We start from the raw sequence: 16,541 nt of genomic DNA, 5'->3' as shown, positions 1-16,541 counted from the left end.
CCACGGTGCTCTTTGTGTGTGTGTGTGTGTGTGTGTGTGTGTGTTTGTGTGTGTGTGTGTGTGTGTGTGTGTGTGTTTGGTTTTACTATTGGATAGTAAAACAAGGAAAATTCTGACAAGTGTGGACATTTCGCCGGTCCCCAAAAAGAAAAAGGTTATTTTAGGCGGCTTAGGGGTTAGGGTTAGGGGTTAGGGTTTCAGGTTAAGCTTAGGGGTTAGGGTTTTTAAGCTTAGGGGTTAGGGTTTCAGGTTAAGTTTAGGGGTTAGGGTTTCAGGTTAAGTTTAGGGGTTAGGGTTTCAGGTTAAGCTTAGGGGTTAGGGTTTCAGGTTAAGTTTAGGGGTTAGGGTTTCAGGTTAAGTTTAGGGGTTAGGGTTTCAGGTTTTAGGGGTTAGGGTTTCAGGTTAGGGCAGGTTAAGTTTAGGGGTTAGGGTTTTAGGGGGGTTAGGGTTTCAGGTTAAGTTTAGGGGTTAGGGTTAGGGGGTTTCAGGTTAAGTTTAGGGGTTAGGGTTTCAGGTTAAGTTTAGGGGTTAGGGGGTTTCAGGTTAAGGGGTTTAGGGGTTAGGGTTTCAGGTTTTAGTTTAGGGGTTAGGGTTTCAGGTTAAGTTTAGGGGTTAGGGTTTCAGGTTAAGTTTAGGGTTAGGGTTTCAGGTTAAGTTTAGGGGTTAGGGGGTTAAGTTTAGGGGTTAGGGTTTCAGGTTAAGTTTAGGGGTTAGGGTTTAGGGTTAGGGTTTCAGGTTAAGTTAGGGGGGTTAGGGTTAGGGAAAATAGGATTTTGAATCGGAATCAATTGTTTGGTCCACACAAGGATAGTAAAACAAACAAGTGTGTGTGTGTGTGTGTGTGTGTGTGTGTGTGTGTGTGTGTGTGTGTGTGTGTGTGTGTGTGTGTGTGTGTGTGCGTTGTGTGTGTGCATGTGTGTGTGTGTGTGTGTGTGTGTGTGTGTGTGTGTGTGTGTGTGTGTGTGTGTGTGTGTGTGTGTTTCTTTACAGCAGATCAGGGAATGTTTTTTCTTGTAGTTGGAGCAGGAGGGTCCATCCCGATCTGATTCTGAGCAGGATACTTGGCTTCCCAGCCCCTGCATCACTCAAGCAGAGCTCAGTGACAAACTAAAACTACAGTCCACTTGAAGTCATTGGTCACAGGTCTGCTGGCTTTACAGGCCAACGGGAGGCTCTCGCATACTGTTTTCCATTTCATCCATCACAGCATTGATCTGAAACAGCCCAATCCTTATACACACTCAAACAAGCACACTGATACATCCATACTCAAACATATACACACTCTTTCTGATGCCAATACACGCTATCCTTTACGCTCCTGTTAATGCCTTTACTTTAAGAGCTGGAGAGTGTTATTGAGTTAACACGTGTCCATTTACCATGTGTGAATGTATTGATTTTATCGCAAAACATGTTAAATGATCACACTGACTGAGCCAAAAAATGTGAATCAAGTGTCATGTTAACATGCAGAATCTGGGACAGCCCTTGGCTGTTTGACCAGTCAATGAGCAAGGTGATGGGGTCCTATGTGGTTCTATGCCAGACACCCCAGTTTGTAGTCATGGGGCAGGAAGTTGTCCTTGGCATGGTCACTCTGTGTTTTGGCAATCTCCTTCAGGATGTTGGTCTTCCTGAATCTGTAGCTAATCAGAGCACCCACATTACTATAGAACACTACAGTACTAACTATAGAATTATCTAGTATACTGTAGAATACTATACTACACACTTTAGCATCTCTCTATCATGTGTAGTACATACTATATAATGTTGTAATATACTGTAGAATACTAGAGTAAATACTACAGTATCATACCCACAAAAAAGATTGCAGTAAATACTACAGTAATGTCCGCAAAAACACTACAGTACGCAAAAACACTACACTTTTTTAAATATACGAAATACTGTAATATTTCATTTGCATATACCCTTCCCATTCCCCTCCCCATATCCCAATCTGTGCCACCCGTAAGTGACAAACCTACATGCCAAGTATAGACCATATTGTGTTCCATACAGATTATAGACAAGATCTGAAGTGCTAAACTAGCTGTCCTACCTACCTATCGACCTAGCTACAGGTTATGGAAAATGTACTCTTTATATATTTGTCAAACATAATAAAACAAAACACTATAGTAAATACTACAGTATACTACAGTCTGTAAAAGCACTACAGTAAATCCTACAGTATACCACAGTAAAGTCTGCAAAAACAGAATACTATAGTATTTTTTTCATGTGGGTACTGTCTCAACGAAAATCTACTTTCCCGCTGTGTACAATTGTGGACACATGACCCATTGCACACATAGGGAGAGAAGACAGTAAAGTGTGTTAGGTTGGGACAGAGAAATAAAAATAGAGGAAAATTAAACATTTGAATATGGTTTTGGTTATTAACCACAACTTTAAGGCAAAATACTGAAAGTCTTATTACGTGGTCATCTAGTACATAATAGTACAGAGAAAGTCATTTCACTGTATATTTATCTATCTGCACAATAACATAGAAACACACCTTATTTACATGTCCCAAAAAATATATGGCTTGTTGTTTTTCATCTGAGCCCAGTGCGGTCATTGTGTGTGTCACTCTCTGCTCTTATTAGGTTGAATTATTCAGTCATAACCTTCATTAAGTGGCCTTTTCTTTATTGTTGTGTGCATTCTGCCCTGCACTGCATTATATTTTCATGAATGTGCATATTAAATTTCCCTGCATCACTCTGTGGGGTCCGGTCACCGCACCCCCCCCTCCCTCCGCTCTTTCTGAAATGTGCCCTGGCAGCAACCCATAAATCCAGCTTCATAAATGGGAGTGCAGACAAACACACACAGACAGTCACAGTCCCACACGCACACACACACAAACATTTGAAATTTGAGCCATTTAGCAGACTTACAGTTAGTAATTTTAAGATAGTTAGGTGGGACAAACACATATCACAGGCATAGTAAGTACACATTTCCTCAATAAAGTAGTTATCAACAAAGGCAGAGCTAGAAAGGGGGGGGGGTCAAGTGCAAGTGTTGTTTGCTGCAAACACACAAACAGTAACAAACATTACAAACACACACACACAGATGGTGACAGAGCTTTCACTGTCTAAGTGAGTGTTTCCCAGTCTGTTGGGCCGGTCTCACCAGAGGAAAATGGAAAAGAAGTGGGAAAACACATGGTCATGGTCACATGGGAGTCGGCCCTCAACCAGACCAGGAAGAGCCCCATACAGACGATACACAAAACACTCACAGAATGTGTCTCAATACTATAACACAGACTCATGTTCCTTGTCTCCTTTCCTTCATGAGAGAACTGGATAGGTTTTCACCATATTGTCTCCACCTTTCAAGTGTTGCCAGGTCAGTGATCATGGAGGACAGGACACAAGGAGAGAAAGTCAAAATTGTTAAGAGACAACTATAGCACCCTAGCCATCAGTAGGACAGTGATGTCATACACTGTCCCAACCATTATCAACTCCTTCCAAACCCCCTGTTCCTCCTTGTGCCCCACCCCTGTCGTATACCAGAAGTGTTCCGGGGCCCACGTCGTGCCTCTGGACCAGAACAAGAAGTGGTGTCTATGTCGTATTTCACCTGCCTGAACAGGTACTGAGAACTCTGTCACAAACATAATGAAGTGATAATGCCAGAGAAGCCGATGTCTGGAGGATGTGTTGGCACGGGTGTTGTTAAAAACCTTGATTTAACTAGACACATTTTTTAAACCTTTATTTAACTAGGCAAGTCAGTTAAAAACAAATTGTTATTTACAATGACGGCCTACCCAGGCTAAAACCTAACCCAGACAGCGCTGGGCCAATTGTGCGCTGCCCTATGGGACTCCCAATCACGACCGGTTGTGATACAGCCCAGGATCGAACCAGGGTCTGTAGTGACGCCTCTAGCACTGAGATGCAGTGCCTTAGACCACTGCACCACTCAGGAGCCCTAATGATGTCCAATCAATTGAATTTTCCACAGGTGGACTCCAATCAAGTTGTAGAAACATCTCAAGGAAAATCAATGGGAACAGGATGCACCTGAGCTCAATTTCGAGTCTCCTAGCAAAAGGTCTGAATACTTATGTAAATAAGGTATTCTGTTTTCGCTTTGTCATTATGGGGCATTGTGTGTAGATTGCTGAGGATTTGTATTTATTTACTCCATTTTAGAATATGGCTGTAACGTAACAAAATGTGGAAAAGTCAAGGGGTCTGAATATTTTCCGAAGGCACTGTACATTCAGAGTCACATTCCTGTAAAGCTTAGAGCGGATCTCATGTTAAATGAGACCATTCTCATTTAACCATTCGACACCATTCTGTATACTTCTGGCCCTTCTTTGGACACTGTGTTAACTAACCCCCAGATGAGCTTCAATGCCAATCAACTCTCCTTCCGTTGCCTCCAACTGCTCTTAAATGCTAGTAAAACTAAATACATGCTATTCAACCGAACGCTGCCCGCACCTGCCTGCCCGTCCAGCATCACTACTCTGGACGGTTCTGACTTAGAATATGTGGACAACTACAAATACCTAGGTGTCTGGTTAGACTGTAAACTCTCCTTCCAGACTTGCATTAAGCATCTCCAATCCAAAATCAAATCTAGAATCGGCTTCCTATTTCGCAACAAAGCATCCTTCATTCATGCTGCCAAACATACCCTCGTAGAACTGACTATCCTACCGATCCTCAACTTGTCATTATTTAACCAGGTAGGCCGGTTGAGAACCAGTTCTCAGTTAAAACTGCGACCTGGCCAAGATAAAGAAAAGCAGTGCGACACAAACAACAACACAGAGTTACACATGGAATAAACAAACATACAGTCAATAACACAATAGAAAAAATCGATATACAGTGTGTGCAAATGAGGTAAGATTAGGGATGTAAGGCAATAAATAGGCCATAGTGGTGAAGTAATTACAATTTAGCAATTAAACACTGGAGTGATAGATGTGCAGAAGATGAATGTGCAAGTAGAGATACTGGGGTGTAAAAGAGCAAAAAACTAAAATAACAATATGGGGATGAGGTAGTTGGATGGGTTATTTACAGATGGCTATGTACAGGTGCAATGATCTGTGAGCTGCTCTGATGGTCGGTGATCTGTTTCTTAACTTGGCTTCTGAAGACCTTAGAAAGGCAGGGTAGGATAGATATACAGTGGAGCAAAAAAGTATTTAGTCAGCCACCAATTGTGCAAGTTCTCCCACTTAAAAAGATGAGAGAGGCCTGTAATTTTCAGCATAGGTACACTTCAACTATGACAGACAAAATGAGAAAAGAAATCCAGAAAATCACATTGTAGGATTTTTTATGAATTTATTTGCAAATTATGGTGGAAAATAAGTATTGGTCTTTATTTATTTTTCCTTCCTTGGTCTTTGGGCTTTTCTGGGCTCTATGGCGCCATGTTGCTCCCTCGTTTGTTGAAACAACACTGAGCACAATATTAAGACAAAATGCATTTATTTGCAGTGGTGTAAAGTATTTAAGTAAAAAATAGTTTAATGTAATACTTAAGTAGTGTTTTGGGGTATCTGTACTTTACTAATCATATTTTTGACAACTTTTGTGATGTTGGGTGCGTTCTTAAATTCACTCTGGAGTGCCAGAACGCGCACTGTGTTGTTGTAGCGCTTCGCTTTGGGTGCAGAACGCACACTGGGCTGACCGAGGAGTAGGGTTGATCCGAGCGATCTGACCTCACAACGGCGGTCAAGGCACCCAAGCTAACTGGCTAACGTTGCCTAGCTTGCTAGCTACTTCCAGACACAATTTACAGAACACATCACTCTGACCATTTTACTCGCCCTAGCAGAGCTGGTTAGGCTGTTATCCAGAGCGTTGGTGACTGTAACTGTGCTGCTGGCAACAATTGAATTACACGTTTTTGTTGACGCTTACTGACAACGGGTGTTGAGCGTTCGTCAATTCATCAGTTAGTCTACGATCTGGCACACTCAGACAAGAGTGCTCTGAAATCGGAGTACACAGGCAGAGCGAATTTACGAATGCACCCATCATTGAAGAAAAGTCCTGTCTCTTGATGATGTCATTAGTGGCCTACCTGCTACTGCAATATGATTATTTTATTGTAACAACATAATTTCAATGAATTCTGAAATGATATTGGAACCATTTGCATCGATAACATTAAATTACTGATTGAAATGTAAAATATATTTTTAGGGTATTAAAATAATTGCCCTCAATTCATATTGGCAAACTGAAATTAAAGGAAGTACGTGTAAGCAGCAAGCACATATTACACTGCCTTTTAGTGGTAAGATATATAAACATATAAAAAGTTGGAGGGGGAAAAAAGGAAAAACAGTGGTGATTTTACCTGATCTACAGTACTTCAGAGGTGCATTCAAAACGGTTTAAACATGGAATAAGTGGTACACAATTGAGAGCCTTGTTGGTAAAGTTTATATGATTGTGATTATCTGTGTGTGTATATATATATATAAGTATTAACTCACATGGCATAAATAACTCTAATACAATCTAATAATCAGAAATATTAAAGTTCCCTTTCATTCTCTGTTTGAAGAAGCTAAACATGTTCCACGTCAGTGTCATTTCCCTGACCTGTCTTCCTGATGGGACAAACACACCTGCCTCCTTGTCAAGCGCTTGAAATGGACCAGAGGAGGTCATGCCAGGCCAGTGAGTACTCCGTTGGATTGAAAAACGTTTAAAACACTCAACATTACACATTCTGAACACACCTACAGAGTCTGGTGGCTCATAAAACAATGGTAAATGGGCACAGCGCCATCTAGAGCATGTCAGTCAAACCTTCCTCACCTAAAGCTATATCCCAACACTGAATATACACTGCTCAAAAAAATAAAGGGAACACTCAAATAACACATCCTAGATCTGAATGAATGAAATATTCTTATTAAATACTTTTTTCTTTACCTAGTTGAATCTGCTGACAACAAAATCACACAAAAATTATCAATGGAAATCAAATGTATCAACCCATGGAGGTCTGGATTTGGAGTCACACTCAAAATTAAAGTGGAAAACCACAGGCAGGCCACCCTCATGGAGTCTGTTTCTGACCGTTTGAGCAGACACATGCACATTTGTGGCCTGCTGGGGGTCATTTTGCAGGGCTCTGGCAGTGCTCCTCCTGCTCCTTCTTGCACAAAGGCAGAGGTAGCGGTCCTGCTGCTGGGTTGTTGCCCTCCTCCACGTCTCCTGATGTACTGGCCTGTCTCCTGGTAGCGCCTCCATGCTCTGGACACTACGCTGACAGACACAGCAAACCTTCTTGCCACAGCTCGCATTGATGTGCCATCCTGGATGAGCTGCACTACCTGAGCCACTTGTGTGGGTTGTAGACGCCGTCTCATGCTACCACTAGAGTGAAAGCACCACCAGCATTCAAAAGTGACCAAAACATCAGCCAGGAAGCATAGGAACTGAGAAGTGGTCTGTGGTCACCACCTGCAGAACCACTCCTTTATTGGGGGTGTCTTGCTAATTGCCTATAATTTACACCTGTTGTCTATTCCATTTGCACAACAGCATGTGAAATTTATTGTCAATCAGTGTTGCTTCCTAAGTGGACAGTTTGATTTCACAGAAGTGTGATTGACTTGGCGTTACATTGTGTTGTTTAAGTGTTCCCTTTATTTTTTTGAGCAGTGTATATTCCATAGATCCATTTAAATGATCACAGGTAATTGCATATGTTTGAATTTAATGACAAGCATCCAGAGACGTCTCAATGCCTGTACTTACCCAGAAAACAGTTATTACATCGTGGCTGATCCTCTGTATTGTCCTGTCACTCAAAACACACAATCACCACACATGTACTTCTACACAGGTGCTTCTACACCTGCATTGCTTGCTGTTTGGGGTTTTAGGCTGGGTTTCTGTACAGCACTTTGAGATATCAGTTGATGTATGAAGGGCTATATAAATAAATTTGATTTGATTTGATGTACAAGATCAGCAGTCTAAATCCAAGATCAGATTACGAAAACGGGTCCATCTCTTTGGTGCCCTCTGAGGGGTTTAAAGATCATGGTAACGTCACTATAGTCTAACACCCATTGACGTTGTTTGTGTGTTTGGGTTAGTTTAATACAGGTGTGTCTGTGAGTATCAAGCAGAGTTCTTGCTGAAGGACAGCATGTTATCCAGGCTCTGGGAAGGGAGCTGGGTCTGAGGCTGAGGGGGGCACTGGGGCTGAGTTTGGGGCTGCATACTGAAGTTGAGGAAGATACTGAAGGTGAAAGGGTGGAGGTACAAATCGGGACTGAAATGGGGAAGCAAACTGAGGGTATGTTGGTGGGGGTGGTGTGTATTGGGGTTGGGGCTGTTGGGAGGGTACTAAGGTGGGGGGTTGAGGGGGGCACTGAGGGGCTGGAGGTGCATTTTGGGGTTGGACAGTGTTTTGGTGCTGACCAGGGGATCAAATCAAATCAAAGTTTATTTGTCACGTGCGCCGAATACAACATACTTACAGGCTCGAACCAATAGTGCAAAAAAGTTGTTGGGTACACAACAGGTAAGTAAAGAAATAAAACAGTAAAAAAACAGGCTATATACAGTAGCGAGGCTATATACAGACACCAGTTAGTCAGGCTGATTGAGGTACCATGTACATGTAGATATGGTTAAAGTGACTATGCATATATGATGAACAGAGAGTAGCAGTAGCGTAAAAGAGGGGTTGGCAGGTGGCGGGACACAATGCAGATAGCACGGTTAGCCAATGTGTGGGAGCACTGGTTGGTCGGCCCAATTGAGGTAGTATGTACATGAATGTATAGTTAAAGTGACTATGCATATATGATAAACAGAGTAGCAGCAGTGTAAAAAGAGGGTTGGGGGGGGTGCACACAATGCAAATAGTCAGGGTAACCATTTGATTACATGTTCAGGAGTCTTATTGCTTGGGGGGAAAAAACTGTCGAGAAGCCTTTTTGTCCGAGACTTGGCACTCCGGTACCGCTTGCCATGAGGTAGTAGAGAGAACAGTCTATGACTGGGGTGGCTGGGGTCTTTGACCATTTTTAGAGCCTTCCTCTGACACTGCCTGGTGTAGAGGTCCTGGATGGCAGGCAGCTTAGCCCCAGTGATGTACTGGGCCATTCGCACTACCCTCTGTAGTTCCTTTGTGGCCAGAGGCCGGGCAATTGCCGTACCAGGCAGTGATGCAACCAGTGATGCTCTCGATGTTGCAGCTGTAGAACCTTTTGAGGATCTCAGGACCCATGCCAAATCTTTTTAGTTTCCTGAGGGGGAATAGGCTTTGTCGTGCCCTCTTCACGACTGTCTTAGTATGTTTGGACCATTCTAGTTTGTTGTTGATGTGGACACCGAGGAACTTGACGCTCTCAACCTGCTCCACTACAGCCCTGTAGATGAGAATGGGGGCGTGCTCGGTCCTCCTTTTTCTGTAGTCCACAATCATCTCCTTAGTCTTGGCTACGTTGAGGGATAGGTTGTTATTCTGGCACCACACGGCCAGGTCTCTGACCTCCTCCCTATAGGCTGTCTCGTTGTTGTCTTTGATCAGGCCTACCACTGATGTGTCGTCTGCAAACTTAATGATGGTGTTTGAGTCGTGCCTGGCCATGCAGTCATGGGTGAACAGGGAGTACAGGAGGGGACTGAGCACGCACCCCTGTGGAGCTAGTGTTGAGGATAAGCGTGGCAGATGTGTTGCTACCTACACTCACCACCTGGGGGCGGCCAGGCAGGAAGTCCAGGATCCAGTTCCAGAGGGAGCTATTTAGTCCCAGGATCCTTAGCTTAGTGATGAGTTTTGAGGGTACTATGGTGTTGAACGCTGAGCTGTAGTCAATGAATAGCATTGTGGGTTGAGAGGGTACAGGGGTACTTGACTGGGGCTGGGGTAAAGAACTACTTTTGGGCTTGGCCTGGGGTGGCTATGCCCTCCACCCTGCCCCTCTGACCACATGAAGGCCATTTTGGGTCTGTCCTGCTCCCGTTTGGCCCATTTCCCGTAGCCCTGTCTCTTATCGTCGCTGAAGTACACAGAGGGAGGAGTGAACTCTGACTCCCTATCATCCTGCCGCCGACTCGTCCACTTGCCAAAAAAGTCCACTAGGAAAGGAGTGTTGTCAAATTGAAAAAAGAGAAGACAGTTAGTTAATGATCTAACACTCCAGGCAGCATACAACTCTTTGGTGTCTCACTGGAGGAAATTACCAGAGATGATCTGACAGGCGTTGACTACAGCAAACAGTCCTTGGTTACACCTGGAACTTTCCTGCTCTACTTTGTCATGTTATACATGTTATGCCAGTGTGGTGGCAGTGATTCATCAATGATCACCATTCATTCTAAAAAAAGATCCATGCCAATCGTGTCAACCAGAAACAAGGAGTAGTGTTTACCTTTGCCCCTGTCCCACTCCCTGACGTGGGGTACTCCTGACTTGGTGTCTCTCCTCTCCTGGATCTCTACCTCCAACTTCTTCACTGCAGGGGCCTCCTCATGGGCTTCATCATCTTCTGAAGGAAGTAATATAAGAGACAACACTTACAACAGTATTCACTACAGTCAAAAGTATATACATAGAGCAGTATACAGTCATAGCCATACAATCTAGCCTGATCAGGTATCATTGTATCCAATGCTGTATAATTGTGGGAGGTTCCTCTAACCTTGTTTGGGTCCAGCTCCCTGGTCGTCCTGTGTTCCATCCAGCTTAGTCTTCATCTTCCTTTGCCTCACCTTGGCCAACTGAGCGTTCAGCAGAGCATTCCTGTTCTCCTTCAACTGCTCCCTCTTACTGCGCTGGTCTGTCGTCTGAGAGAAAGAGAGGGAGAGAAAAGGAGAGAGATAATTCATCTTTAAAAAAAATTGAATTAATATCGACAATATGCTTCAAACTCAGTCATTTAAATGAACTGATAAGTGATATAAGAATGTCTAATCTCAGGGGTTGCGGAGGCTGAGAGTAACTCACCTGGTGTCTGAGCATGTCCAGAGTATTTGTTTCCTGCGCTGCTCCTGAAATGTAAAGTAGCCCACACCCAGCTCATGGGCCTCTGACATGGACAGACAGTAAAAGAAGAGGGAGGAAAAATAGCAGTGTGAGAGATGGAGGAAGAGGCAAGAGATCAGAGAAGAGACAAGTCAATCCACAGAGAACACACCTCTCAGGGTTTGGTTAAAAAAGTACAGTAAATACAGTTTGATTACTGTATCTATGAAACCAGTGCCATGTCAACGTTGCTCCCCGATGTCCTCGTAGTGGATTCGTCCCACAGGACTGTTCATGGCCTCCTCCCTCTCCCAGACTTGCCTCTGCAGCTCTCTACGCATGTCCTCTGATAGTCGGTCCTTTTCAGCCGGGTCACGTCTGTGTACAAACATTAAAAAGAAGCTCAGAACAGTATTGTCACTAACATCTTCTTCTATGAACAAACTTACATTCACCTCCATGTTTGATCAGAGTAAAATATACCCTTTTCCCTGAAAGTCTTGGTCCGCATGATTCTCTCTCTTCTTGTCAATAATCTTCTGGGTGAAATCCACCAGGAAATGTCCCTCTGTCTCCTCATCTGACACAATGGAAAAGAGGACTGTAATTCAAATGCGAGAAATACAAATTGCATATGCAGGGCCTTCACATGTCAACCTTACATACAGAATATGACAGCATTTAAAGACCAGTGTAACGAATTACAAAACTATACCAGGACCAGTCGAGTTCAGCTTTGAGATCAACCAGCTGCAGAAAAATGAGTATAGTACAGTATCCTAGCTAGCCATCTATGCAATCTGAGTTGTAGATTGGTTGCCTTCCACTAGCTAGCTGGCTTTGAGCTGATATATCGAAATCTAACAACCATGGATAAAAATAATAAGCAATATGCAGTGACTGCTTCATCGTTGACTTGTTTACAATAATTAATATTGTTAATCATTCATATTTGGGTCACGTAATAATTTAAGGGTTGCTAGCTAAGTAGATTCAGGACTGCCACCTAGCGGTGTGGAGTAAGCAACTGGCAGTCAAAAAAAGATTGATGCTTTCAATGTTGGCATAATTCGTTTCTGGTTATAATGGATTTAGGCTCTTGAACATGCAGTTATGTAATATATGTATATCAGACCAAGTATAGACAGAGATTGTTCTTTTACTATGTCTCATGTATCAAATCAAATTTTATTTGTCACATGCTTCGTAAACAACAGGCGTAGACTAACAGTGAAATGCTTAACGTTACTCACTGATTATTTTCCAACAATGCAGAGTTAAAGATAAAAAAAATATATATATATATATATATATATTGTATAACCAGAAATATACCATTTCGATGCTTATAATGATGCACAACATTCTGCCCATTACAGCTGACAAAGAACAGAAAAAGTGAAAGTTGAGATAATGTGTTCTTGGCATATTTCAGTACATAGGACAGTGAATATGTATTTTGTAGACTCAGGAAATGCAGAATGTTTCTGTTGATGGACCAGCAAACAGTTGCTCAGGTATGAGTACACATTCTAAAAGGGTCTAAAGCCCACATGACAGTGTGGTGTCATCATAATAGTATGATTAAAGGTGATAATCAGCAAGAACATTTCTGTTATCAGGTTGCAACTGTGCTATTCTTGTTCTTTTATCTATTCAAACACTTGAAAAATCCATCTATTCCCAGTTCCATCAACCATGACTGTATTTGCTCTAATGTGCAAACATAGAAGCAAATATGTGTTTGGATTCCAAATGTTTCAGAGGTAAACATAAGAATAGGTATATAAGGTGAAAAGAGACTCTAGTCCAACCATATCAATGTCCAAGGTATATCTGGTGAGTATAACAATTTGTTTTCAATAAATAAGATATCAGAGGAGATTCTATTTAGGTTTGGTATCTCAATTCATTTATACACAAGTTAAAATGTATGTCGTATTGTGCCATAGGAATGCTTTGGGTAAAAGCATCACAATATACAGTGCTTTAAAATGTTGTTAATTTGTATTTGGTGAGTTCTCTCTACAAAGCGCAAACAGCCATCCATCATGCCACTGAAGAGAAACACAGGTCTCATGATACTGATGCTGTGTACTCTGGCTCTGTGGGCCAAGTCAGTCAGTGCTGGCTCCAGCTTCCTCAGCCCCTCCCAGAAACCACAGGTAAGACAGGTAAGGTGTAGCACACGTGTGTGTTTGTGAGTAAGGTTTACGAATTGTGTGTAAAATGTGTGTGAGTAATGTTATACTAAATGTGTGAATAAGGTAGTGTGTGACTCACTGTCACGGCCTGGCCCTGCAGGGTAAAGGGAAGCCCCCTCGGGTTGGTCGGCGAGACATTGAGAGCTTTGCTGAGCTGTTTGAGGGTCCCCTTCACCAGGAAGACAAACACAATACGGTAAGTGACACATGCACATGGATTTACCTCTTGAAAATAGCTCTACAAATCCAACACTGCTGCTGAACCCAAATCAACCCAATGCCCCTACCATCCACCCAGCCTAAGTCTCTCACTGTTGTTGCCTGTTATAGACCCCCCTCAGCTCCCAGCTGTGCCCTGGACACCATATGTGAATTGATTGCCCCTCATCTATCTTGAGTTCGTTCTGTTAGGTGACCTAAACTGGGATATGCTTAACACCCCGGCAGACCTACAATCTAAGCTAGACACCCTCAATCTCACACAAATGATCAAGGAACCCACCAGGTACAACCCAAACTCTGTAAACATGGGCACCCTCATAGATATTATCCTGAACAAATTGCCCTCCAAATACACCTATGCTGTTTTTAATCAGGATCTCAGCGATCACTGCCTCATTGCCTGGATCCACTATGTTTTTATTTACTTTTCTGCTCTTTTGCACACCAATATTTCTACTTGCACATCATCATCTGCACATCTATCACTCCAGTGTTAATTAGCTGAATTGTAATTACTTGCTACTATGGCCTATTTATTGCCTTACCTCCTCACGCCATTTGCACACACTGTATATTGTATAAACCACATAACATGCCAAGAGATGTTAAGGGCTAAGTTTAATTTGGATACTGATCAGCTCTGCCTGTTCTCAGATCAAGGCTCCTTTTGAGATGGGCATCACCATGAGTGAGGAGGAGTTCCAGGAGTATGGTGCCGTGCTGCAGAAGATCCTGCAGGACGTCCTGGGAGACACTGCCACTGCAGGTGCCCTGCGATGACATTTGAACTTACATACAGCACTACTACTCTAGTTGGATAGAGACCGTGGCGATTTTAGCATGTAAATCTTGGTGGGGCAAACTCAACTTTTTATTTAATGCATAGCAGCAAAGCCACAACACAACACTAAACAAGACATTAATTGCACTATAACGGTGACAAATGGTGCCCACAAACTGTTAGGGCCTACATAAAGCTGTCCCAACAGCAGTTCCAACACCTTACTACTGCTACACCTGGTTATCAGCTGAGCCTTGTCTGTCAGCGAAACAGTTAATTCAGCCTCATTTGCTACATATTTATAAAAAATATATATATATTTTTTTTTTAAAAGCTGATATGGTTGACTTGCTTATACAAATGTGGTTTCTACTGACAATCGAGATGTACATACTATTATACAAGGGAACGGATAAGAGATCATCCATAATTTCGATTAAGACATTAATGAGCGAGCTAAAACAGATGTAGTCAATATAACTATCTGTTCAGTATTTTTAAATGTACAGCACCAGAATTCAGAACAATTGTCCAGTGTCTGTGTTCTTTTGCTCATCTTAATATTTTATTGGCCAGTCTGAGATATGGCTTTTTCGTTGCAACTCTGCCTAGAAGGCCAGCATCACGGAGTTGCCTCTTCTTCACTGTTGATGTTGAGACTGGTGTTTTGCGGGTACTATTTAATGAAGCTGCCAGTTGAGGACTTGTGAGGCATCTGTTTCTCAAACTAGACACTGTAATGTACTTGTCCTCTTGCTCAGTTGTGCACCGGGGCCTCCCACTCCTCTTTCTATTCTGGTTAAAGTCAGTCTGCGCTGTTCTGTGAAGGGAGTAGTATACAGCATTGACCGAGATCTTCAGTTTCTTGGAAATTTCTCAAATGGAATAGCCTTAATTTCTCAGAAAAAAACAAGACATTTTGAGCCTGTAATCGAACCCATAAATGCTTATGCTCCAGATACTCAACTAGTCTAAAGAAGGCCAGTTTTATTGCTTCTTTAATCAGAACAGTTTTCAGCTGTGCTAACATAATTGCAAAAGGGTTTTCTAATGATCAATTAGCCTTTTAAAATTATGAACTTGGATTAGCTAATGCAACGTGCCATTAGAACACAGATGGTTGCTGATAATGTACGCCTATGTAGATATCCATTTTAAAAAATCTGCCATTTCCAGCTACAAGTCATTTATACATTTAACTGCCTAGACTGTATTTCTGATCATTTTGATGTTATTTTAATGGACAAAAAAATTGCTTGAACGGTGGTGTATGTACCTGCCCTGAATGACAGGTTGCCACTGGATAGCGATACACTGCCTGTTCATGATGGTAGCTATAACAACTCATTAGCACATATTTGGAGTTAACCATATTTGAAAGAACAGTCATCTGTCAAATCTAAACCATCAGACAGACAGCAGAGTGCATTAAATGTTCCAGAGCAGCATTGTTTAAAATCATGTTTTTGTGTTTCAGAATGATCACAACTTGGCATAGACACAGAATACAAAGAACCTCCATTTCCTGTTCTCCAACTTTCCTTTCTCAACTTGTCTTATACCTGATTTACTGTGTGAACATCATTTGAATTGTAAAAGATGAATAAAATAACACTGCTTCCTTACTCCGTGTCATTTTGGGTCTTTGAACAGATCTGTTATCCTTATCTTCAAAGAGTTCTCTAGTAAAAATACTTTCTTAGGTCGCGGCTCATAATGGCAAAACATCTGAATTTGAGTACCAGGAGAATATGAAACATCCCATCGATTGCACTAAATCTGCCAGAAATAATTATTCTTATAAATTCCCTCAGCTGTTTCCTGCAAGTATAACTCATTTGTTCTGGTCAGATTACAGTCACAGTGCAGTGAATTGGACGCTTGACATAATCCTGTGAAACATGCTAAATTATGACCATGTATTCATCGAAGGAAAGAACCCTCTCTTTGTGTCTTGTTTAATATCGGTTTCAGGTCAGCTGAAGAGGCTGCTACTCAGACCTGGGGAACTAGGGCACCTCTGGCAGTGCGCTGTGGGCCACGTGTTTTATTAGGTTGTATTAGAAGGCCTCGTCTCGAACTCCAGGCTGCCCTTCCAACAAGTGTACTCGCATATCCGGACCTATATACAACAGGCTCAAGTAGAACACAAAAACAGTTACATGGGAGACGTGTGCCCTTGAATAACTCAAAATCATAATTTTCCCTGGGTTCAGTAGAGGCACTTAGGTACCATTCACACATTGAACCCATTGTCCTAGCAGCTTTTCCACTTTGATCTGGTGTGATGGTAGTGTCTCTCTGGAGGTGTCACTGGGTGC

At 42.3% G+C, this 16,541-nt stretch overlaps 2 protein-coding genes across 3 annotated transcripts; one reads left to right on the top strand and one right to left on the bottom strand.

Moving 5' to 3' along the window:
- Window positions 1-8,156: 8,156 nt before the first annotated feature.
- Window positions 8,157-13,063, bottom strand: ccdc174 (coiled-coil domain containing 174). Its single transcript, XM_042305164.1, is given in 9 exon segments — window positions 8,157-8,310; window positions 9,977-10,127; window positions 10,421-10,537; window positions 10,691-10,835; window positions 10,996-11,021; window positions 11,024-11,077; window positions 11,261-11,391; window positions 11,497-11,593; window positions 13,054-13,063. Coding segments are annotated over 9 exon segments (885 nt in total).
- ghrl (ghrelin/obestatin prepropeptide) lies at window positions 12,835-15,845 on the top strand. Of its 2 annotated transcripts, none has more exons than XM_024437924.1 (5): window positions 12,835-12,852; window positions 13,033-13,178; window positions 13,318-13,413; window positions 14,094-14,205; window positions 15,698-15,845. In XM_024437924.1, exons 2-5 carry the CDS (start codon window positions 13,065-13,067, stop codon window positions 15,700-15,702), a joined length of 327 nt encoding a protein of 108 aa, XP_024293692.1. In that variant the 5' UTR covers window positions 12,835-12,852; window positions 13,033-13,064; the 3' UTR covers window positions 15,703-15,845. The 2 variants fall into 2 exon arrangements, with proteins under 2 accessions (XP_024293692.1, XP_024293688.1); XM_024437920.1 differs by having other exon boundaries at window positions 13,033-13,187.
- Window positions 15,846-16,541: the final 696 nt, after the last annotated feature.

The sequence above is a fragment of the Oncorhynchus tshawytscha genome, linkage group LG02, assembly GCF_018296145.1.
Source record: "Oncorhynchus tshawytscha isolate Ot180627B linkage group LG02, Otsh_v2.0, whole genome shotgun sequence".
Taxonomy (NCBI): Eukaryota; Metazoa; Chordata; class Actinopteri; order Salmoniformes; family Salmonidae; genus Oncorhynchus; species Oncorhynchus tshawytscha.
The sequence above is the reverse complement of the archived record's forward strand: the minus strand, read 5'-3'. Positions and strand labels throughout refer to the sequence as shown.